We start from the raw sequence: 23,512 nt of genomic DNA, 5'->3' as shown, positions 1-23,512 counted from the left end.
CAGGGTTTAAGCTGCATTCCTAGGCAAGGTGTCTTATATTGACTAGGCGTTGCTGCTGCTTGGCTAAAGGAGGTGCTTAGCTGCCCCCGGGGTTTACAGGGAGCTGATCTACTGGGGCTTTGATCTGACCGCAGAGCATCTAAAAGATCAGTGCAGTGTCACTTGAGTCCACAGTGTGGCTCTCTCCAGGTTTTTCACATACGTCAAAGAATGCGTCTTCCTGAAATTTCAGGTAACCTGCATTTTAATTACGCTTGATGTGTTTCAACTATACCTCTGATTAAATTCACTAGCAGCTGCAAGGGCTCAGCATTTCAGCAGGTATATTGCCCAGGTGTGTCTTGAAGGGCACCCTGAAAAACGAGAAGCAGTGAGCACGTGAAAAAGTACCATTTGAGTGACCTTGCCTAGTGACACACGCGAACTTCGGTAGAGGTGGTGTTTAGCACCTCACTGCTGCTTTCCTAGTATTGTAATCAGGACCCCTATCTTTCCTCTCCTGTGATACTCTGCTGAAGTTATGTGCTTTCAACAACAGACAAAGGAAAGCTCTAAGGAGGCGACAGGGCTAAACTTGTCCCTGTGACTTGCTCCGGCCTTGTGCAGGGGGGTGAATTTTAGAAGTAACTGGTTTTGAATCCACAAGACAAAAGTGCATGGGTTAAAAGGAGTGTTTATTGAATGGGAAGGAAAAGCTATTGTGGCATGATTTCACATTAAAAAATATTTTAACAGATGTTTATAACTGGCTATGCTGTGATGGCTGGAGCTGCAGAGAGACTTGTGCTTGGATACGACAGCTTTGGGAACATATGTGGTAGGAAGAACACTCCTGTAAAAGGGGCACCCCTTTCTGGACAGGACATGACTAATAAAAAGTAAGTACATCAGATAATGTCTAAATAACTCAAATGTTTGAGAACTTGATAACATACACATCTTCTAGTTGTCAGTCATATATACGTATATGTGTGTATTACGCGCTTATATTGAAAGGCAAAAAAAATGTGTGAGAATGGTGCAAAATGGTGAGTGAAACAAAAAAATTATGGTGGAATTTGAAAATGTGCTGCGTTGTTATGCTTTATGCTGGCTTCTTAAACAGGATCTTAAATAGGATTTCAGCCAAACCAGCAGTCATTCTATATGGCAAATCTTTGTACGTAAGGAAGTTGCACGTGGAAGTTCCCAGGCATTCTGTCACCTCCCATGTACTTGTACTTGTAGAATGGCACCCACCTTGGCATCTTCTGATCCCATTTAAGGACATAAAATGAAGCATAAAAATGTAGCATATTCTCACATTCCTTCTTAACTTCTGACTTCAAACTCCATTTTTTTCCATTATATGTGGAAAAAAGAGTTTCATTTGCTCTGTTGCGCTTTAAAAAGATGGAAAGAAGGCTCAGAATTTAAACCTATAAAACTCAGAAAGCTCGTTTTTTGAAAAGAGGATCTTTTTTTTCTTTCTAGGTATGTGTTCTTTCTGAATTCATGCAGCCTGGAAATGCAAAGCCTCAAAATCAGTTCACTTTCCTTGTGCGTGTCTAGTTGTCCACAAGAGCAACTCGACTCCTTGGAAGACCTCCAGAGTTTTGCAAGGAATAATGGTGTGCAACAGGGAATGTGAATATCTTAGTGTATCTGTAGAACAGTTGAACAACTTCCACTTTGTTATCCTTGTGTTTGCTACGCTAGGGAGTCATTTCTTACCGTTAATTTCCTGAGCAGTCCATGGCAACAGAAAATAAAATGTCTTGTTTCTGCTTTATTTCAAAGACATAGTTTCTAGAAATGTTACAGGTCTCTTATGCAAATTCAAAAGTTGTTTGATTAATTCCTGCACGATGCTGAGATGATGCGGCAGAAAACTGGCTGCTGAGAATGAACTAGTGTAGTTTGGTGGGGGTGCCAGTAGGGGAACAGAGCTCATTGCTATTGGAGAAACTTATCCAGTTGGTTCTTTTAAATTTGATTAAAACCATGATGGAGTTATCAATTCCAGAGTTACACAAGTGGGTTTATCCCCTTAGACATCAGATCCCCCAAAGCTTGCTATTCCACCTAGAAATTTTTTTATTATATTCTGCTGTTTGAGATGGATATGATGTCAGAAGTAGCTATTGTGCAAAAGAGGCAGCTCCAGTTCCTTCATGTCCAACATGTAAATAAAATGACCTGTAGCCTAACTGCTATTCCATAGGGTATGCGTAAACTGCAGACTATATGAGTATTAGTGGCTATTTTTATCAGAGGTCAGAATTCCATTCTTTTTTTGTTATGTTGTTTTGTTTGGCAAGCATTGCTATTTAAATCGACAACATTCGTTTTAATTTCATTTTGGGGTAGTTTGCCATCGCTTGGTATGTCCAGAAAGCTGTAAACAGCTGTGATATATAAGCATTTTCAGTGTAACTGAATATAATTGCATGAAATTCCATCTACAGGCTAAAACTGCTTGCATGTTTATCTCGAGGGAGAGGGCAGTATTGCATTTTGAATGGCTTGAATGTATCCAGCCTTTCATTCCCAGAAGCATTGTATAATGGAGCAGAGTGTTATTAGCAGAGTACCTGGTAATATTTAGCTGAGATCCCAGAAAATGTGAAGTTTCTGGATAGATATATATACTCTGTTCTAAATCATGAGGGGCCTAGTTCTGTTGTAGCTTCTTCTGTTACCTTATCGTAACGAGTAAGAGTTCAGAGCTGAAGTATCGCACTGTGGAACAAACAGCCTGCCTGCCCTCCAGGAAGTTCAGTAAATGGTAATTGCAGTTAAGTCTGGAAGGCAAGAGATGGCTGCAGAGGTTGCTTTAGATTTACCCAATTAACTAATCTGTTATTTACATTCCCACTGGAGTATCAGGGATGAGTATGGCCTGCTAAGGGATCAAAGCAGAAGTGTAAACAAAACTTAACTGATCATGTGTTTTGCTCTAAAACTGTAACTAATATTAAGTTACCTTTTTTTTTTCCCCTCCTTCTTAGGTTCTTGTCTTTGTCTTTACAACCTGAACATTTCCAGTTACACACTAGATCCAAAGGCAGCTGAGCTGTGTCCCACACTGCCAGTTCCACCAAGGTAAGAATTACTGGGTACTTTACAACCCTGGAGTCCAAACAGCTTCTTAGGGATTGTTGCTTCCTGACGTTTTGTATTTGGCTTGATGCTTTAAGTCAGAATGGTTTTCCTTTGTTTATTTATTTTTGTACATGTATCCTTATGAGCTATCACACTCACCTATGTGCGTGAACACGCCGGTGTCCCGTCCCACAGAGTGAACACGGACTGCGTTCCCTCCATTCCTCTGTGCTTTAGAGAGTTTTCCTCTCCAAATCAGGAGAATACACTGCATATGAGGAGTGACTTCTCTCCTGCACAGGCTTTTGCTCTCTCCCTCCTCCAAGAAGAGGAGGTGTGGTCTTGCTTGTTATCCTGAAGCCAGAAATTTCCGTCAGAATCATTTCATAGCCAGCTGGCTTGAAGCACAGGTCTGTGGATGGCACTGTCTTTAACATTTGGCATTTGTGAGTCAAAATCCTTAAACCCATTATTTTAAATTCCACTGTGTCATGAAAACACAGCAAAGAATTGGAATCTCCATGTTTGGAGAGCGAAATCATCTGCTCTGAACAAGAGAAAACAGAGGAAAAAAGCAAACAGAAGAGAGCAGGAGACACATTAAAACATTACATACAGTGGATCAAAGGAGAGCATGTAAATTGATGAAAAAATATGGCATTTTTTACTTATTTCTTCTACTTTTTAGGCTTTTTTCTGTTTGGCAAGGGACCAAGCAAAGTTACTCATCTTGCACAGTAATCTTTTATAGTAGAAAGAAAGCTAGTCAGAGAAGTTTTTAACCATTAATGAATAAACCTCTCCTTTTTAGACCTGCAGATGTCTTTGACTATTGTAGTGCAGCATTGCCAAAGTGGGACAATAAATATATTTGAGAAGCTTGTCTGGGAGTGCCAAATAATTTTGTATGTTAATATTTGATGGTGTTAATTGTACCTCACAAACATTGTTTTGATGTGGCTTTTGGAATGCTTAGATATCATAAAAACAATGCAAAGTGTTTGTAGTCTAGAATTATCTGCACCAACGCATCTTACAGCTATGTTAGCCTGAGTTTAGGGGAGTTTAGCATGGGAGCAGAGCACGTGAAGCCAGACTAGAATGGGAATAGGAGCTATGTGCTGATGGTGATGGAGATAGTGGCTCGTTTTTTCCCCCAGACTGATCTTGAATGGATGTGCCAGTACAGGGATACAGGCATGATGCTGCTAGGAATTTATTTTGCAGATGAAACATAAAACTACCATTTGTAACCGACCACTCCTGCGCCCAGGGCCCTGTTGTGTCAGACTCGGTGTGCAAGTTCCCCTCCTGGCCAGAGAGGATGCCTGCCAGGTTGCAGATCAGACTGGCCAGCTGTGGCTGCAACACTATGTTGAGGATGCCAGCAGGGTACTGCAGAGGGCTTGAAAACAAGAGGCATCGAGTACACCCTCAGCGAGTTTGCTGACGACACCAAGCTGTGTGGTGTGGTGGGCACGCTGGAGGGGAGGGAGGCCATCCTGAGTGACCCTGACAGGCTGGAGAGGTGGGCCTGTGCAAACCTCATGGAGTTCAACAAGGCCAAGTGCAAGGTCCTGCATTTGGGCCGGGACAATCCCAAGCACAGATACAGGCTGGGGGATGAGTGGATCGAGAGCAGCCCTGGGGAGGAGGACTTGGGGTGTTGGTGGATGAAAAACTGAACGTGAGCCAGCGATGTGCGCTCACAGCCCAGAAAGCCAATCCCATCCTGGGCTGCATCAAGAGAAGCGTGGCCAGCAGGTCGAGGGAGGGGATTCTCCCCCTCTATTCCACTCTGGTGAGACCCCACCTGCAGGGCTGTGTTCTGCTCTGGGGCCTCCAGCACAAAACAGACATGGACCTGCTCGAGTGCATCCAGAGGAGGGTCAGGAAGATGCTCAGGGGGCAGGAGCAGCTCCCCTGTGAGGACAGGCTGAGAGAGTTGGGGTTGTTCGGTCTGGAGAAGAGAAGGCTCCAGGGGGACCTTAGAGCGGCCTTCCAGCGCTTCAGTAGTAAGGGAGCTACAGGAAGGGTGGTGATAGGATGAGGGATAATGGTTTCAAACTGAAAGAGGGGAGATTTAGATGAGATATCAGGAGAAATTCTTCCCTGTGAGGGTGGTGAGGCACTGGCACAGGTTGCCCAGAGCAGCCGTGGCTGCCCACTCCCTGGCAGTGCTCAAGGCCAGGCTGGATGGGGCTGGGAGCAACCTGGTCTGGGGGGAGGTGTCCCTGCCCGTGGACTAGATGATCTTTAAGGTCCCTTCCAACCCAAAATGTTCTATGATTCTACAAAAAAAGAGTGATGGAATGGATCTCTGTGGATTTGAAACTGTTTGTCCAGTAATTAATGTTTTTTACCATCTTTGTTTTTAACTTTCCAGTAAATCTTTCCCATTATTTAATCGATGTGTTCCACAAAATCCTGAATGCTACTCCAAATATGCATCTGCTTTAATAAGTATGGTTAATGAAATGGATGTTTTTCACCGAATTCTGAGTGGAATATTGGCAGGAAGAGATACTGTGATAGGACTCAGTGTCCTTGCACTAGGTAAGTTTATAAATAAAAAGTGAATAATGATATTAAATTAAAATGTGAGGTTTCAAATGTTTCTATCACCTTTGTATTTTTAATTTTAGAGTGATCTTTTTCATATTTTCTGGGCAGAGTTGTTTTCAAGAAAGAGGGGTTGTGTTTTATCAGGAGGCGTTTAATAGACTGATGAAATGCAGCTCCATGAAATACCAGATTGTGTTCCTTCAAATGATTATATACCTCATTTCAGGGGACTGTAAGAAATTGTTGATGAAAAAAAAAACTGGCATCAGCATAAGCATTTTAACTTAAATCTTATAAAAATATTATTGAAAAGCTAATAATTCCCAAGGTGAAGTATTTCAGTTGTAAGTTCATTATTAGTAAGTTGCAGGTATCTGTGTGTTTTAAATGTTAAACAGGTTGCCAGCTTTACTAAATGCTGTTGCTTTTGAGACCACTGTTTAAAAATAAAAGGCTAAATTCTGCAATAACCTTAAATTTATGTTTAAAGTAAGTAAGAGTTAAGTTAAATGGGTTGTAACACTCGTAATAAACTTACTTTGTTTGGTTTTCAGCCTTGTCTTTTATACTGGTTTTAACCTTCAGATTCATTCGGCCGCTTCTGGTCCATACTTTGATTGCACTGGTTGTGTTCGGGCTGTTGTGTAAGTATATTTACCTTTCATTATATGCTTAGTTAGATGGATCATCTCACTGAACTGAAGGAGAGGCAGCTGACCAAACACCTATCCTTTTTCTCCATGGCCATCCTCATAACCTTAAGCTTACCCGGCTGTTTCCAAGCTGAGCCCTGCTTGTCTGTCGGTGACAAGGTCTGGCTGTGCTGTGCCGGCTGCCGAGCATTGGGACAGTGATGATTTGTGGGGGTTTTATAGATGCCTGGAAACAACATTTCTTTTGGCAGATGGATGCAGTTATGAAAAAGCTGTTTCAAAGAAAGTTCAGAGAAGTTTTACATTGCCTGCTTTACAAAAGGAGAACTATAGGAATGGGCCAGCTAAAGCTTGTCATTCCATGAAAGTCAGTGTTGTATCTCCTTAGTGAAATTACACGCCTGAGTCTTAGAATAACTGCAAGAAACCCAAACATTCTGCTGTGGTTTTACCTCAGACTAACAGACCGTTATACAATTTTTTTCCGTGATCATTGATAACTGTGCCTCTTCGCTACACGACAGCATTCCAGAGTGGAGCTTGGGTTAGGCAGAGGGGCGAGAGACCCAGGAGGGAGGCGAGGCAGCGATCAGCCTGCCAGCGCAGTGTGCTGCAGCCCGGGGAGCGCTGCCCGTCTTCACGCAGCTCTTGTTTGCTTAGTTGTCTCAGGTGTTCTCTGGTGGCTCTATTATGACTACAGGAACGATCCCAGCACTGAATTGGAAACAGAAAAGGAAAACGTAAAATTTCTGCTTGGATACGCTGTCTTCTCAACAGTCGTTACCGTAAGTAGCATTTTACCCTGAGCAACGGCAGAGGCTGTAACTTGAAAACTTGAACTACAGCGGTTCTGCAACAGTAAAAATCGTTCCTCATTCCTTTCAAATTTGAAAAGGAGGATCAATTATAAGATCTGCTTACACGTATTTAAATAGCTTTATATCTTCGTTGCGAAATTTGTTTGTCAGCACAGGGCTCTGCCACACTGCAAACCTGTACAAACAGTGTTCGCTTTGGTGGTGTAGAAATGCAAGAGTTGTGTTCCCTCCCCAGTTTTTCTCTGCATCAGCTAAATGGGGAATCATGTTGAGTGAACAGAGGGGCACTGGCTCGGTATGAACGTGAGATCTGTGGATTCAGCCTACCTTGTCAGTAGGAGAAAGGGGTGGCAGCTCTTTTCGACAATGAAAGGGGTAGCGAAGCACAGGCAGCAATGTCTAGGCCTCAAGTTATGGGGTTAAATTCTGCTTTTGTCTCATTAATCCTGTTTTCCAAACGAAAATCTGAGTCTGTCTTGCAACTTTTAAAGTTATCTTTTCACTCCGATATTGCAATGTTAAAGGAGTCATTGCTCGATGTGAGTGTACAGACAGTTTGCATTTCACGAGACATTTGTCAAAATGATTATTCTTCTGTTTTCTTAAAGCAAGAGTAGGATCCATAGACTGGAATTCACCACATATGAACAGTCTGACAGTTTACAGTGGCAAATATAAATCATAGAATCATAAATATGTCACAGATGAGATTTTTTTCACGTCCTCTTTAAGTTATGACCTTTTTACCTCTGTTGATACTAAAGGGGTAAGAAAAAGTTCATTTGTGTGCATGTGTGTTCCAATACAACCGACTGTCGTTTGCAGAACTGGGGGAACATCCACTGCTGCAGGTTACGCTTCTCTTCAGAGCCAGCGGCTTCTTTCTGGAGCAGGCAAGAAAACTAGTGAAGCACCTGCCACTGGTTGCATTTATTATTTTATAGATTCCAACCTCTCTTTTAATTGCTGTTCATCGTTCCTTGTCGTGTACAAAGAACTGGGGACATTCTGGGGTTTTTGACTCAGGGTTTTGGTGGTGGTGGTATTTTTTACTTTTTATTTAAATGAGGTTTCATTTCGTGTCTGCTTTGCTTCCATATATACACAGCTCCCAAGTTAGTTTGGTTGTGCTGCTGTCCTTTCTGCAGGAAAGGACTGGTCCTCCTACCATTGTGAACAGTGGCAAGCTGACCTGAGTAGGAAGAAAGTTTAAATGTTCATGACATACAGGGTACGTGAAAGCAATGTGTAACATTCATTTGTGTTTGCTGTGAAGCGAAACAGACTGTTTCCATTCGGTGAATTACAGTTTTACAAATCCGATTTTTGTTTTTAAAAAAACAGTAGAAATTATTTCAGAAAACCAGATTTTAATCCACAGGCTCTTTGAGAATATAGGCAGTGTCTCAGAAGGCTTTTTCAGTGCACAGTAACTGTGTAAATTGCCTTGCTGTCATGTCTTGGTGAAATCTGTACCCCCCCCGATCCCACATTTGACAACTCTGATTCTTTTCTTAACGAAAAAACCCCGATAATTTGTCTTTTTATTTCCTGTAACAGGTTGTTGTGCTTTCCCTTATACTTGTACTACAAAAGAGGCTTCCGTTCACCATACAGCTCTTTCGAATTGTTGGCAAAATCATTGGCAGAATTCCTTTCCTCCTCTTCCAACCACTCTGGACCTTTCTGGTTCTCATTGTGTTCTGGGTATTTTGGGTTGCTGTACTACTTAGCTTAGGAACTGCGGGTAAGTATATGCTTTCCGTGTTTTTGGATGAATGCTATCTGTTTCCTAAGTTCACTTCTTAAATATGGGACCTCCTGGTGTTAGTGTACAAAATGTGGGCTAGCATTGTTACACAGCTGTGTTACTCTTCCCTTTTTTTGTTTATTTTTTTTTCCCCACTTGCTGGAGTCTTCAAGGTTGCCATAGTTCGGTGAGTCACAGCACTATAGAACAGAGAGTTTTTGCTCTTGTATGTGGGCTTTAGTTTTGCTCTTTCTTAAGTATTTAATTTGTTAGTAGATTGTGGTAGATACGGTATATGTCTGATGTATTTAAATGCAGAAAGTAACAGGAGGGAGGAGACAGCTTTTAGCGCAGTTGTGAAATGAGAATGTTCATCTCCTCTGACTGTAAACAATGTCCAGTTGTCATGGAGACAGAAGGTTGTTTCTGGGCAGTAGTTCAGTGACAACTGCTATCGTTATTTAGGCTGATACAACAGTATTTGGATCAACAGTATTTGGGTTAATCCAGAGGTTCTTGCAGTTGTAGGGGAGGTGCTCTGTAGAAATAGTCGATCACTATGAAAGAGCTGCAAGAACAGATTTTGAGTATGGAAGTGGTGTTACTGAGGGACACACCACTGTAAGACCTGTCGCTGATTGAACTGGGATAATTTGGATGCTGTCCCTTGGCCCAGTATCACAGCATCCAAGGGAAGGGGAGGTTGTTCTTCCATGCAACATCACCCAAAGAAGGGAAGCTAAACTCTGTGCAGCTCCAGGGATAACCCCTCATGCAGACATCAGCCTTTGTAAATAGGAAGCGTTATGATTTGGGGGTTGGTTTTTTTACATTTTAAATTTCTAGGGCCACTGCTAGGGGTCAGCTGTTGTCCTTTGGTTTGGAGCTGATGCAGAATTGATGCCGATAGAGGCCGTTGTTTGTCATTCCCATATTTTTTCATGGGTTTTCTCTTTTCGGAAACTTGGCAGTGGTTTCTGTGTGGAAAACCAAATGCAGCTGAACTCTTCAAATGCTTGTGTGTTACCATTTTATCTTGTGTTTCCACCAGCCCTGGAGACAGTGGCTGCAGTAACTCCTCTGTACAGGCTTACAGATCCCTGCTAGGCCAGAAAAGCCTCCAGCCTTTCTGTAGCTGAGCTCATTTGGCAAAACTGGAATTATTCCCCACCTCCGTGGGTCAGGTACCTCACTCCTCTTCCATCGCCACTGCTTCCATCTCAGTCTCACCCTGTTATACTCTGGCTCTGTATAAGACCCACTTCACTTGTAACATGACAGTCCGTCTGTCTGAGTCCGTGCTGGGGTTGTAAATCACTCGCCCGTTTCTTAGACTAGACTGGGATCTGTTTCCCACCAGCTTTCACTGGAGAGTCCTGCAGGTTTGCAAAGGTCTCTCTGTTTCTGCTGCCTTTCCCCCAGTAGCTCAGGTCTGTCAGAAGTGGCTGCTTGAAGCACTTGTCTGGCTGATCACCTGCTTCTCCTGCAAAGGGGTCAGACCTAGCAAGGCCAAATGTCCAGCCTGCAGTCTCTTTGTGAGTTGTTCCTGGCTGACTAAACAGTCAAGTGGATTCACTTTGCTTTAGGTGTCATGAATATTCCTTCTCCACACTCCTCTGAGTTGGATTTTCCCTTTACAGAGGCAGCACTACGTGCTAGACACAGCTTTGTGTGGTGGTTAGCTTTTCTGCAGAATCTTCATCCCATTTAGCAGCCAGGCAGCAGTAATTGCCAAACTGGCCTTGTGGGATACCTTATCACTGGTTCAGACCAGTCCTTTGTAGAGAAAAGCATCTCCTGACCTATCAGCCAGCTGTTCATTTCATGCACCTGCTTGGATCAGATGCAATTTAAGATAAATATTAACTGTAGTAAATCTAGTAGCAGGTAAATAAAATTAATCATAACACACAGATTTGCTAAATAGATAATTAACAATAACTATTGGAGGAAGTATTACATCCTTGTTAAGCTGAGCTGGCCCATTACCCACAGGAAAATTGACTGGTACTCTTAATATGCACACATAAGGATGTGAAGCTCGCCCTTGTTAAATCTAAATTTAGAAAACGCCAGCTGAGTCTGTTGTATTCAAAAGCTTTTGGAAATGCAGCAATCATTAGAAGAGTAGGAATATATTAGCTCATGCGACAGAAACGGCTTGATGATAAGTGCAGGATGGGGAGCTGCTCGGGTATTTCCTGGATGCTTTTATAGACTTTGCAGGAAAGTAGTGACTTGCACATTATATCTGAAAGCAAATTCCACATGTATTCACAGGGAAATAAAACACAATGAAAACTGCCTTTGAGAGGCTTTTTATGCTTTCTCTGTGCTGTACCATTGGTTATATTCTCTGTTTCCTGCTACACATTTCCATTCAGGTTTTTTTTTTTTTTACCCCTCCGCCTGCTTGGAGAGTAGGATCCGAACAGTTTATGGCCTGCTGTTACATTCATAGCGCGGCACACGTCTCCTGGTGGTTTTTGTCTTCTCCCTAACGTAATAGGAATGCTGCTGTTTCCAGCCAGTGATACAAACAGTACAGTACAGTACAGAAGGCGGCAGAATCTTGCTGCACGGAAGAGTGATGTTAAAGTTTCTAGGACGCTCTCAGTTTTGAAAGAACTGACTTTTTGCAGATTCAGCAGAAGAAGGGAAGGTCATTTCCTGGCACTTAGCTGCCAATATATTGCTCACGTGAGGAATCAAGTAAAACATATGTTTTGACTGAGGTCGTCTGCCAGGATATTTTTAGTCTAGGTGTCAATCCGTGTAAGATTTTTCTGTTAACAGTTAGCGTGTTGCTATTTAGAAGAGAAGGTGCATTTGATAAATAATCCAAACCAATTCTGAGTTGCAGCCTAAGCGTGAGCGCGGGTAGAAAAATGCCACTATGTATTTGATGATTTTTCTGGTTAAAACTCGATTCTATTAATTTTATCATTTGTATTTGTAATTATTCTTTTTCTTAAGCCATCTGTGTTAAATGGTGGTTGTTGTTGCCCAACAGGTGTAAACTGAGTTCTTAGCAAAGTCCAGGGACTGAGGTGTTTATGGAAATAACATGTGAATGACCTGCAGCAGTGTCAGTGCCCGCTAGGTGCCGATAAAGTAGTGTGAGAAAGTGTCTTCTGAATCTGCTCGGTTGTTTACAGCTGCTGTGATTGCAGAGTAACTCCTCCTGAGAGGAGTTCGGAGACAACAAAGGCAATTTTAGCCGTTTAATGATATGGGGAGGTAGTGAAGCTATCCAGCTGTCAGGTTGAGGAGATTTGTCGAGGTGACACAGGAGGTTGGTGTCAGCAAGAAGCGTGATAGTTGTTTGGATTTCCAGTCCCATACTCTACCTCAGATTTGTTTTGTTGTTCAAAACTTGGACAAATGAACAGTAGACTAGATTTGGTATTGAGAATATTCCTTTAGATTGTATTTCAAATTTTCAGCCCAGATGTGAGTCCTGGGAAATGCTGCCTGTTAAAGCAGCTCACAGTAAGGTGGCTCATTTTGCTCTTCTAGGTTGACCAGTACTTACACATAAGTACATATAGTACTGTATGGTGATTAATGCATTGGCAGAACAGCTTTGTGTTTTCTACTAATTTTCTACAATGGCCCTGTAAATGGAAGACGTTTCTTTTGATTTTGAGTTTTGGGGACTTTTTGCAGCAGCTGAGAGAACTTCTCTGATCTCCCAAGATACGCTCTCTCTGAGCAATTTGTTTTCTCTGTTGACAAATAGTCACCTATCCAGGATACAAGTGGTGATCGTCTTGTCTTTGACGCTTTGACTTTTTGTTCTCACAAATATATTTTTATGGGGCTATGCAGGCTATATTTTAAATACAATTCTACCAAGAAAGCTAAGAAAATGAAACATTTACAAAGTCTTTTGTCTAATACAGAGAGATGGACAAGTGAAATTGGCTTGCTGCTGTGCTGCACCTGTTCTTAACATTTTCCTTGAATCTTCACTAGTCATAAAATATTTACAGTGTCTCCGCATCTTACAGCCCTGGAGCGCTTGATCCTTGCTTCAGCTGTGGTGCACCTGATCATTATGCGACCACACAGGCACCTTATTTACGTCCCCTCCAAAAGTTAGTGTTACTCTGAGAAAAGCCTAACTTCTTGGGAGCTATAGAAAACTATAGCCCGCACTTGGAAAGGTACTTATGCACATGACTAACTTGAAACACATGGATAATCCTATTAAAATCAGTGGGACTACTTAGTATTTTGAGGTAGGCACCTGCTTAAGTACCTTGGTAATTCAGAATCTGTAAGAGCAGCGGCGACAGAGTGAATTCCAGACCTAGAAAACTAGGAGATATGCCAAGACTCCACAAGACTTGAGACAGCACAAACAGTGGCACCAGTTAGAACCATTAGCTGGCTAGGAATGGAATTCAGCTGTGCTTTGGAAAAGCTGATATGTCTTAGGGTTATTGAGTCTTATTGTTTGCTAATTTGTGCAGCATTTCACCGCAGAAGTGAAGAGGCCGTGTGGCACCGCAAAGCATGTCTTTCAGCTTCCCAGCGTGCGGGAGCTGTGAAATCCGCACGGTATAAGTACTGTGCGTGTAATGTAGGGTGAGAGGCGGTGTGGGATTTTCATGTAATGAAGGTGCATCCTACAGGCAACTGAGCAATAAAACTGCCACATAAAGCTGTGCAGTAGCAAAGCCAGCAATAAAAGTGTATTTCCTGCAGGGTCCTTGACATTCCAATTACAGTCAGCTAGCTTAGCTGTAAATACCACCACATGGAAAAAGCTAAATAAAATGACACAATAAATTCCGTTGCAGGAAGCATAAAGATTCAGTGTATGATGCCAGAACCTCTCTTCACTTTGCAGTGGGAGGGGCACATCATATTTTCATGTTGACAGGAACTGATAAACAGGCTCTCAGTATTTTCTGGTCAGTGGTTCTTTGTTTCTGATAAGGAAGTTGCTGAACTAGACTTCCCAGCAGTTTTCATGCCTTACAACAGCTTGCTGCTCCAGGCATCAGCAAAACCTCACAGCAGCAGTTGCCGAGAAAGAACATCTGACAGAAGTCTGAACGTACCAAAACGCAGCTAATGTGCGCGGTGACTTTGGTGTCACTGCACTGCTGTGCTGGCTGACGCACGTGACGGCACGGCGCTGGGCTGCAGAGTCAGGTGGAGAAACTCTTCTGAATTCCGCTGCAAACACTTGTCCTTGTTTGCTTTGTTAACAGCACTTCTTGTGAGGTCTCTGCAGCGGATCGATTTGTACTGGTCAGAGGTTTTCAGATTTGGTCATTCAGCTGTGGGGACTTCAGGTCTTTACTGACTTCTTCATGTTCCTGCTAAGAGCGTATAGTTCAACAGAAAGATTCATGATTATGTAGTTGGAGAAAAATATTCTGTTGACAAATTCAACCATATTTCAAATTCAACCATATTTCATTTTCTTCGTTGAGAAAGTTTAACTTGTGTGAACAGATACATCACAGTGGAGTGGTGAGGAAAATGGCCTGTACTTTTCTCAACAGGGTATCTAGGAGAGCTTTAAAGTTTATCTGTGCTACCAAGACTGACATACAAAAAATAGCATTGCGTGTAATTCTGTTGACAAAATTATGCATGCACAGTGGGCCCAGAAGACGGGGAATCAGTCAAGACACAGATGTTTACATTGGTGAACGGATTTCTGCGCAGGAACAAAACCAGTTTACCATACCTAGGCAGCAAAGTGATCAGCGATGAACTCACGGGTGGATGTGCCTGATTTCTGTGCAGCAGAGCACAGCACTGTGCCCATGCACATGCGTAAGGTTGGCCAGGAAAGACAAAGCCTTGGCTGTTGTTATTGCAGGTGGTTATTTCAGTAGGCTGGTAAAAAGCAAACAAAATTGGTTTACCATACATACACTTGTCAGTCTTCATGACAAAACTACTGAAGCAAAGCCTGAAATGTGCCTTTTTTGGAAAAGAAACATCAGGTGGATTGTAGGGTGGAAAATGTCCTTAATTCTGCTACCAAATGGCATAACGTCTTTGCATAAAAACGGGGAGGTAGGAGACCTTCTTGTGTCTCATTGACCTACCATTTGCATAAGTTCTTTCAGAAAGGGGCTTAAGCTGTGGTTAATGAGCGTTGTGTGTGCTGCAGGAAAAGGGCAGTCTAGAGCCTCTGGAAGAAGTAAGGGGGGGTGAAAACTCCATTGAATTCAGAATGGTATAGTGCATAGCTTATTTTAATGTACCAAAGTAAATGAATCTGTCGTCAAAAATTCCCCTTAAAAAGAAAAAAGCTTTTGCATCCAAACTTAAAACTAGGGAGGCATGGGATGGGAAGGAATGGCTGAGAGTTTGTGAGATCTGAGTAACAGCTTTTTCACACCATCAAGTATCCTGCATTTCACAGGCTTAAAATACATTTGAATATAATGGAAGCAACAGTGTTTCTGTGAATGACCAGCCATACAGCACTGCAGAGAGCTTGCCTGTTTAGCTAAAATTGATAACCATTCAGAAGATAAAATATCTAGAATATCTGTGTTTCTGCACCCATACAATCCTTTCAAAACGCTTTAAAATCATTTTGCAGTGCTACTGTGGGGAAGATGAATACTTTTCATAATATAAAGACAAACAGACTTTGGTTCCAAGGACTTACAAAGCTTGTTTAAACCTGATGGTGTTGCTGAAAACAAATCTTTATTGTCTCTGCTTTTAGCTATTCTTGAGTATGAACTCTGTGGATATAGAAAAATAGGACAGAAATAAGTGAACCGTTTCATAGATAGCTTTGTACCTCGGGTAGTTTTGAACTTGAAGGCGGTGTGCTGTCCTGTGGGAGGACATAGAATCATAGAATCGTTTAGGTTGGAAAATACCTTTAAGATCATCGAGTCCAACCATAAACCTGACGCTGGCAAGTCCACCAAATGAATGCATGAAGTATTAAAGCTTAAGTTACAATGCTGTTCTAGCTGTAATAGACAATTCTATGTCTCCCTTTGTTGTTTCTTTCATGGAGTTAGAGTAAGAAGCTACTCACCTACAGAGATCATTTTATTCTGTGAACATATTTATCTTTAAGGATAGTAGACTTAAGGCTTGGTAAGCTAAAAAAATAGCAGGTTATGGACCCAGAGACCTCTCACTAGGAACAAATGCCGTTGGCTCCTGACTAGACTTCAGAGTCAAGTGGCATAAATAGGATTGCATAGAGAAAGGTCTGATTGCTGAGTTACCTGTTGTGAAAAGCCGTCTTTTGAGTATGGAATAAATTGTTTATTATTAACAGAAGCAGAGGCAATATTTTTGAGCTTGAATAAGTGAATTTGCCAATGTTCCTGAATACAGTAGTGACACTGGAGCATAAGATGTCTGCTGGGTTTTTTTTGTGCCTGTATTTTGCACAAAAATTGTGAAGTATAGAGAACAGAAAACTAGTTGCCATGCTTCTAATTAGTCATTAAGATAACAGTTTTGTTTTGTTGCGATAGTACGTTGTGCACCCTTAATAATTTTTCTTAATATTTTTTGCTTCTTGTAGAAAACATCTAAGGCATTCATAACTGACTATGAGTTTATTTCAAATTTGAATGAAGAAAATTAGGATTTCATTTACTTCTAAACCACTCAATTACTCAAATCTTTAGTAATGTTTTCTCAGAATTCTTTATTAATCCATAGCTGTCCTCTTGACTTCATTGGCAGCTGTGTCTCAGTCTCAATTTAAACCCAAGCTTTTGCATTTTGTAAGATTTTATTTTTCAAAATTCTGTTTGAATTACAACATTTTGGCTCTCTGACTTTGTTACAATGGGTACAACTAAATAGCACCTGAATTAATATCTTTGTAATTTTATTGAAGAAAAGCTAAGAAAAAGGGTACAGAAGCACTTATATGTACTTTGGGGTTTTTCCCCTTGTTTGGTGTGTTATTATAATAATACAGTGGTGTAATCCCAACTCCAGGTACTGCCCAGACTACTTCAGGAGGACAAGTAGAATACAGAGCTCTGTCTGGAATTTGCTACATGGCATGGTATCATTTCGTTGGCCTTATCTGGACTAGTGAATTCATTCTTGCCTGTCAGCAAATGACGATTGCTGGGGCAGTGGTTACTTGTTATTTCAACAGGTGAGTGCAAAATTGCCCCCCCCTCCCCCAATAGTTTTGGGCATTTTTCAGCTTTTACTTTCCATCTTTTCCTAGGCAAAATAGCCTCAAATAGACTGCAATTTATGGCGCTATCTTGGAATCCAATTTAATATAAAATAATGTGGTTTGTTGCAAGTCTTGAGTAAGATTTTACAATGTGTGTGATATTAATGGGTCTTACCCCTGCCGCTGGAGTTACTGGGCCAAACTGAGCCTTGATCCAAGCCAACAGAGCTCAGTTGACTCTGGTGAAATTGCCATTCGAAAGGCACAGGCTGCATTTGACCCTTTTCCTGGAGCCTGCATTAGCTCCAAATGGAGATGCAATATATAGCTCCTCAGTAATTTCATGTATTCAGAGGCAGTTTGACCTCTTCCTTGGTGTTCATCCCTGCTCTGGGTTTGCATTTGTTCTGGCTGCATAAATGCATAGTCTGCTACTCTTTCTTTCGTTCTGTGCAGGTATTTTCAGTTGACTGAGAATGATTTAACACCACTGTTAAGAATTTAGAGATGTGTAAACAAACTGCCTTGAATTTTGTGTTGCCCTGAAATGTAAATTTGGAGGAAATGAGGAAAAATCCCTGCTTTTTATTATTTATACTGTTTTTCAGACTTGTAATATTATAACATGAAATGAAATCTGTTTCAGGGACTGGCATGGTGCTGCCCTCTCATTGCAGGGGAAGATTTAAATCTCACAATACATTGATTTTTTTGACAATGAAAAGAGTAGTATCCTGAAAACGTTTTTCCTCATAAGTATTTTATGAGCTCTCTCACCCTCATTGCTCTGTTCCTCCACACCCTGTGATGAGGTTTTCTGATCTGGCATTTTAAGGCATTTCTTCATTTTGTATTAGAGCAATATGGTGATAATCTCCATTTGCTGGAAGATTAGCCCTTGGGGAAGGTGATGTGGGACTGAATCAGGTTGCCTGGCAGGAGCGGGCCTGGGGACCCTGGAGCACTGGCTGCAGCCACCCAGGATGTTGGGCAGCTGGGAAGGGAGGCTTTGGGCTTCTCCAAAACCTAGGTGGCAGGTTGATGGTCTGTGGAATGTATCCCTGGGTGTTTCAGCTGCTGATGGAAAGGTCCTTCCAAATGGTCTGTTCCCACCGCCCCCGCCCCCAGCAGAGACAGCAGCACAGGCCCTGCTGGCAGGAGCCACTCTGGAGGGATTTCCCTCTGCGGCCCACAGCGGCTCTGCTCCAGCCAAACCAGTAAAGCCAGAAGAGCTGGTAACAGCCAGTGCCCACCATCGTTTTAAGCAACGTTTTGTCGTCCCATCCAGAAATCCAAGGCTGGGCAGCATTTAAGGCATGTACCTGGAGCCTGTCTCTGCGAGGGTTCTCTGCACGGCCAAGAGCCGTGCCACTGAACCGGTGCTAGTAAAAGAGCAGACAAAACCTAAAATGCTGCTTTTCAAAAGGTTGAGATCTGTAGAGTGACAGTCTCACAGTACTACTTTACATGCCATGATAGGACCTGAAAAGGGAGGAACTTGCATTTCTTATGTCATCTCCTTTTTCCTGTTGAAGCTCTAAACACAACTTGCATGGCTGTGGTTCTGTGGGTAATGGGCTGCTCTTTTCTTCCAAGCAGGTTTACATACCTCAAGATTTAACAATTGATTCAGCTTTAGCACCCGAATGCTGAGGCACTAAGGGTTGCTTTAAACTTGCTTGAGAAAGCACAGGAAAGAAAAGCAGTTTCGCTGACTTACTGGGCTGTGCGCTGCGTTGCATTTTGGTCTGATACACCGTCGGAATCCCCAAGGCAAAGGCACTGTCCGTGTCTACTTCACACAGAGCAGGGAAGCACCTGTAGAAGTGGCTGTGATGACATTTACTGCTCTGTCAGGGTCTTCCGCTTGCCAGCTGTTTTTTTTTACTGCTGCAGGAACTGGCCACAGAGTACAGAAGGTTCCTGCACCCAATTGTACCGAAGTCATTTTGTACATCTACTGGCGAGCCCTCCTCTTGCTTGCCGGGTGACATGTGCTGTGTTGAGAGAGTTGTGCTTGGAAGGGGCTTGCAGTTTTTCCGCGGTGATGATCCCTCTTCCTGGCCTTTAGGCTGTCAGCAGAGCTCTGCAGAGGCGCAGAGCAGTGCAGGACCGGGGTGAGGACGGTTAGCTGCCAGAGCAGCCACGCCATCCAGGGCAAGGGTTATCTCAAGCTGTTCCAGCAATTCTGAGCTTGTCTGCTGTGTGTTTTTTAATATATTCCCTGGGGCAGCATCATAAAGGCATGTCACAAGAGTTTGTTTATGATGCCTCACAGAGAGGCTTTCTTCTCTGCTTGTAAGTGCTCCGAGGAAATGGCACGGCCTTTCCCTGCGGAAATCGCCTTCCACAGCGCGCACAGCAACGTGCCACACGGCCAACAGCCGCCGTGGAGCTGCAAAGGGGGAGGGCGGGGGTCCTTTTAGCTGGAGTAGCTTTACAGGTGATATATGCTTGACCTGTAATGCCACCACTGAAAATGGATTTTGCCTTCTTTTCTTTCAGATGAAACATGAATACGTGAGAGATTTTATTAATTTAGTAAAGTAAATGGAACCTTTTTGCTTAATGATTACTTTTCAGGGCTTGTGAAAAGGGCTCCGTCTTTTAAAAAACCTTCTTTGTTACTATTGCTGTTTTACATGAGGGTTTATTTTCATCTTGGCGTGCTTGGGTGTTACGTGCATATTTACCTTTTCAGTGAGATGAGGCTTCTCCCCTCTCTGGGGTTAAAGGAAGGTATTAGGGTAACTTGACCAGTGTCACAGGCATCACTGTCCTTGTCCATGCTTGAGCTTATTCAGTAACTCCAGTGCATGTATGTCACTGCACAAGGTTGAAATTAAGGAAGAAGGTAAGCATTCGCAGGATTGGGGTTTTCCACCTGGCTCTGAGGTGTTCAGCACCACAACTGCCAATAGATTCAGTGAGAAGTGAAATACATACATCTCCCAGTAAGTCAAAAACCCAGGTTTATGGATTTGCACCAAAGTCATTGAGAGATGAACTAGGACCAAATGCTTAAAGGATTCCCCTTCCCTTTTCAAATACACCTGCAGTATTTATGAACATCCTTTACCCTGCTTACATACCTGATCTAACCCTTGTGAAAGAGCCATCAGCATGTGTGTAGTCAGGCCTGTCCCTTGTGGCTTTGAGAGCAGGTAAAAGGGCAGTTGGAAGTACAGTCTGTGTGTTCTCTGTTAGTCTGATAGTGTCTCTTATTACAAATCTTCTAATTTATTGTATTTGTTTAAAAGCTGAGATTCATGTTTATTGAGGAGTATATGATTCATTCCTTAACACTTCTAAAGTGTTTTACACTAGATCTCTTTTTAGGCAGTCTTTGAATCAGATGAGGCAGGACTCAAGAGAACTATAAGCACAGCTCTGAAAAGAAGAACAGGTTTTTAAAGAAATGGCTTTTTTTTTTTTCCCCTTTCAAATGTCTATGTCTTTTGGGTGTGTCAAGATTGCATTTTTTCTTCACACACACAAAAAAGTGGTTTTAAAATGAAAGCTGAGATGCATGAGTGATCATTTGATTCGTGGAACGCAGAGTTAAGAAAGATATCGAGTGTCAGAGCTCACAAGAAAATAAAGGCTGTTGGCAGCACTGAAGAAAGAAAAATATTAAAAGATGATGTGGTATTGAGTAGAGGTTCACAGGATTTTGGAATAGTAGTGTTTTACGTAAACCTATGTGATACCATAAAGTAGGAATACCAAGAGGAAGAGCAAACTGTTACTCAGTCTTGTAACCAGTTCTGTCAGAGAGATTCCTCTTTTTTCCCCTGGCAGCTTGTGTGCCTGCAGCGGAGCCCACGTCCCCAGCACTCGCTGCACGGGAGGAACGGCCTCCAGAACTCTGTGCATGTGGCTGACTGGGTGCTTGTGCTGGAGCCATGTCGGGATCGCAGCCTTACAACGTACAAAGCTGGGTGAAACGTCATCCTTAAGGGTAGTTGGGTGTAGGTGGGCGATTGAACCATCTTGAGCTTTTTTAGAGTCCCAGGCGTCACCTGCTGTGGTTAGCTAGCTGCTTGCCTGTGCTTCCCACCCGGAGCCAGAATTACAAGGAAAATCTGTTCTTTTTTTCTGATCTGTTTGGAAGCAAAGCAGGAAACTTTGTCAGACCCCGTTGTTGCGAGAATTCCTTTGCTAGGAAAAGAAAGTGTGGAAAAGCATCCGAATGTGTTGAAATTTATCTAAACTAAACTTTGAATTTTGACATTCCTGATCATTAATCAGTCCCGTTAAAAATGTCAAAACCCTTCTTCATTTTTCTCTTCAGTAGCAAGTAGATTATTAACACAAGACTAAACTTTGTCCTTTTTGTGTTTCTTACCCTTGGTTAACATTCAACTTGCAGAAGCATAATCTTTTAAATTCTGAGATCTGACTAAGACTGTCATTGTAAGGTAGTGTATGAGAGAAAAGGAAACAATAGTACTATATGGATAGACTAACTCATCTATATTGCGATGTATGTGTTTCTAACTCAGAAACCTGATGACTGAAAAAAAAAACCCCACAACCTGCCTTATTCAGTATAAAATTCCACTGTTCCCCCAAGCTATTCCCCTAGTTGTAAGACCAAAAATAATAAATGCACCAACTGCTTTGCTGGAATTTCCTATTTAAAATAATGTGGTATATTCACATATTTAAATACAACTTCTTGGCTGCACAGTATGTGGTGTTTTGAATGAACTGCAGTGATACCTTCAGGGTTCTTGCAGAACTGTGATACCTGTCTTGATATAGTGTGTATGACTTAGATCCCTGCTGAAGTGAGGGTTTAATAAAAGTATATTTGTAGAGCTTTTTAGCCCCAAACAGTCACTCGCTTATCACTGCCTTGTTATTTTTTAGTATCCTGTGCACACTATTAGTTTTTTCAAGGTAACAGAGGTTTTGAAGGAATCACATATGAAAGCAAGACATCTTATTTGTGATATAAGGTCTGATCTTTTCTTAACTACTTTGTCAAGCTGCTGCTGATTCTGCTGCCTAAGCAAATTTCTCAGGGTTGGGCCAGTTGCTTAAGAGTTGCTTTATAGAAGGGCTGTGTATGACTGTGGATCAGTGGGGTTTTTGTAATCCTCTGAAACATTTTTTAAAGGTATTTATAGTGTTAATCTAATTGAATTTGGGGTTTTTTTTGCAGCATTTGAAGAGGGGTGGGAGAGTGGCTTTAAATTCGTTTCCTGTTTTTTATGTAAATTCTTGAGAGCTGTGTCATACTACTCTCTGTAAATGATTGACATTCAAACTGACCTTTATAACGGAACCAAGAAAGTCAAACTTGTATCTAGGCCAATTTTTTGTCTTTGCTTTTCAATTTTGGGAAACACATTATTTCTCCAAAACAGTACAGGTTAGTGTACAGTAGAATTACAGAGGTTTTTAGGCCAAATTATAATTCTAAAATACAGTGTGATACTCCTTTTTTGTGTATTCCATTTTAAAATAAACCCTGTTCAGTGAAAACAAAAAAAAGTATTAATTATCTGAACAAAATTTAAGCAAATATTCGACTAAATTGCAACAATAAAAGTAGACAGTAGATCTCAATTCTATGTGCGAGAGCTTGTGATGTTTTTTCTAGCTTTAATTTTACCACTAAAGCAGAAATAACAGATTAATTCCTTCAGACTAAAATCTTGCAGAAACAACAGTCACATAAAAGATTGCGGAGAAAAAGAGAAGCGACAGAAACTGGAGAGAGGTGTTCAAGGAAATATTCTCAGATGTTGTTCACTTACTTCTGGTATTTTCCATTGTAGGCTTTTTCTAGATATTTTTCCATTACTGAATACATCAAACCAGTCATTGCTTAAGAATTAAACTAATCCAATAAAAGTTATAAACTTGGCTGCTTTCCTTTGGACTAAGGTGAACATTCAGATGAAGTCAGTAGGAAAACTGGAGTTGTTCAAGTGGGAAAGGAGATACCAGCTTAGTTCTTTAAAGTTCCAAATACTGAAAAGATACAATGTATATCTTCTTAAATAAGTTTCTAAACATTCTCAAATTCTTTGTTTTTGCTTTTCTAGGAATAAAAATAGCCCACCACCTCACCCAGTCCTGTCTTCCATATCAGTTCTTTTTTGCTATCATCTAGGAACTGCTGTAAAAGGCTCATTTCTGATCACAATACTGAGAATACCAAGGATTGTTCTCTTGTACCTTTATAATATCCTGAAACAAAAGGTAGGTCTATACTTCTGTAACACTATAAAAATAGTAGTTGCTAGGTGAGATTCATGGAAAAAAGGTGAAGAATATACTTCTTGCTTAAAAATTAATGTTATGATGTGGATTATATATTTTATCCCATTTTGTTAGTTATGAAAGCGTTTTTTTCCTCTCAACTCAGACAGAAGCAGAAAACACCAACGTTAAAAACCACCTTTAATTGGTGTTTATATATAAAGATTTTTATGAAGGATAAAGGAAAAATTTGGCAGAATGCTCTATTTAATTT

General features: G+C 41.6%; 1 protein-coding gene across 1 annotated transcript in view; it reads left to right on the top strand.

Moving 5' to 3' along the window:
* Positions 1-23,512, top strand: part of SLC44A3 (solute carrier family 44 member 3) — a 39,954-nt gene that overhangs the window by 2,145 nt on the left and 14,297 nt on the right. The window contains exons 3-11 of the mRNA XM_086463056.1: positions 736-878; positions 1,474-1,610; positions 2,991-3,084; positions 5,471-5,640; positions 6,204-6,293; positions 6,963-7,087; positions 8,681-8,867; positions 16,830-16,995; positions 23,082-23,238. Coding sequence (XP_086319182.1) covers positions 736-878; positions 1,474-1,610; positions 2,991-3,084; positions 5,471-5,640; positions 6,204-6,293; positions 6,963-7,087; positions 8,681-8,867; positions 16,830-16,995; positions 23,082-23,238 — 1,269 coding nt within the window. The remainder of the gene's footprint in view (positions 1-735; positions 879-1,473; positions 1,611-2,990; positions 3,085-5,470; positions 5,641-6,203; positions 6,294-6,962; positions 7,088-8,680; positions 8,868-16,829; positions 16,996-23,081; positions 23,239-23,512) is intronic.

The sequence above is a fragment of the Leptosomus discolor genome, chromosome 3, assembly GCF_034619465.1.
Source record: "Leptosomus discolor isolate bLepDis1 chromosome 3, bLepDis1.hap2, whole genome shotgun sequence".
Lineage (NCBI taxonomy): Eukaryota > Metazoa > Chordata > Aves > Leptosomiformes > Leptosomidae > Leptosomus > Leptosomus discolor.
The sequence above is the reverse complement of the archived record's forward strand: the minus strand, read 5'-3'. Positions and strand labels throughout refer to the sequence as shown.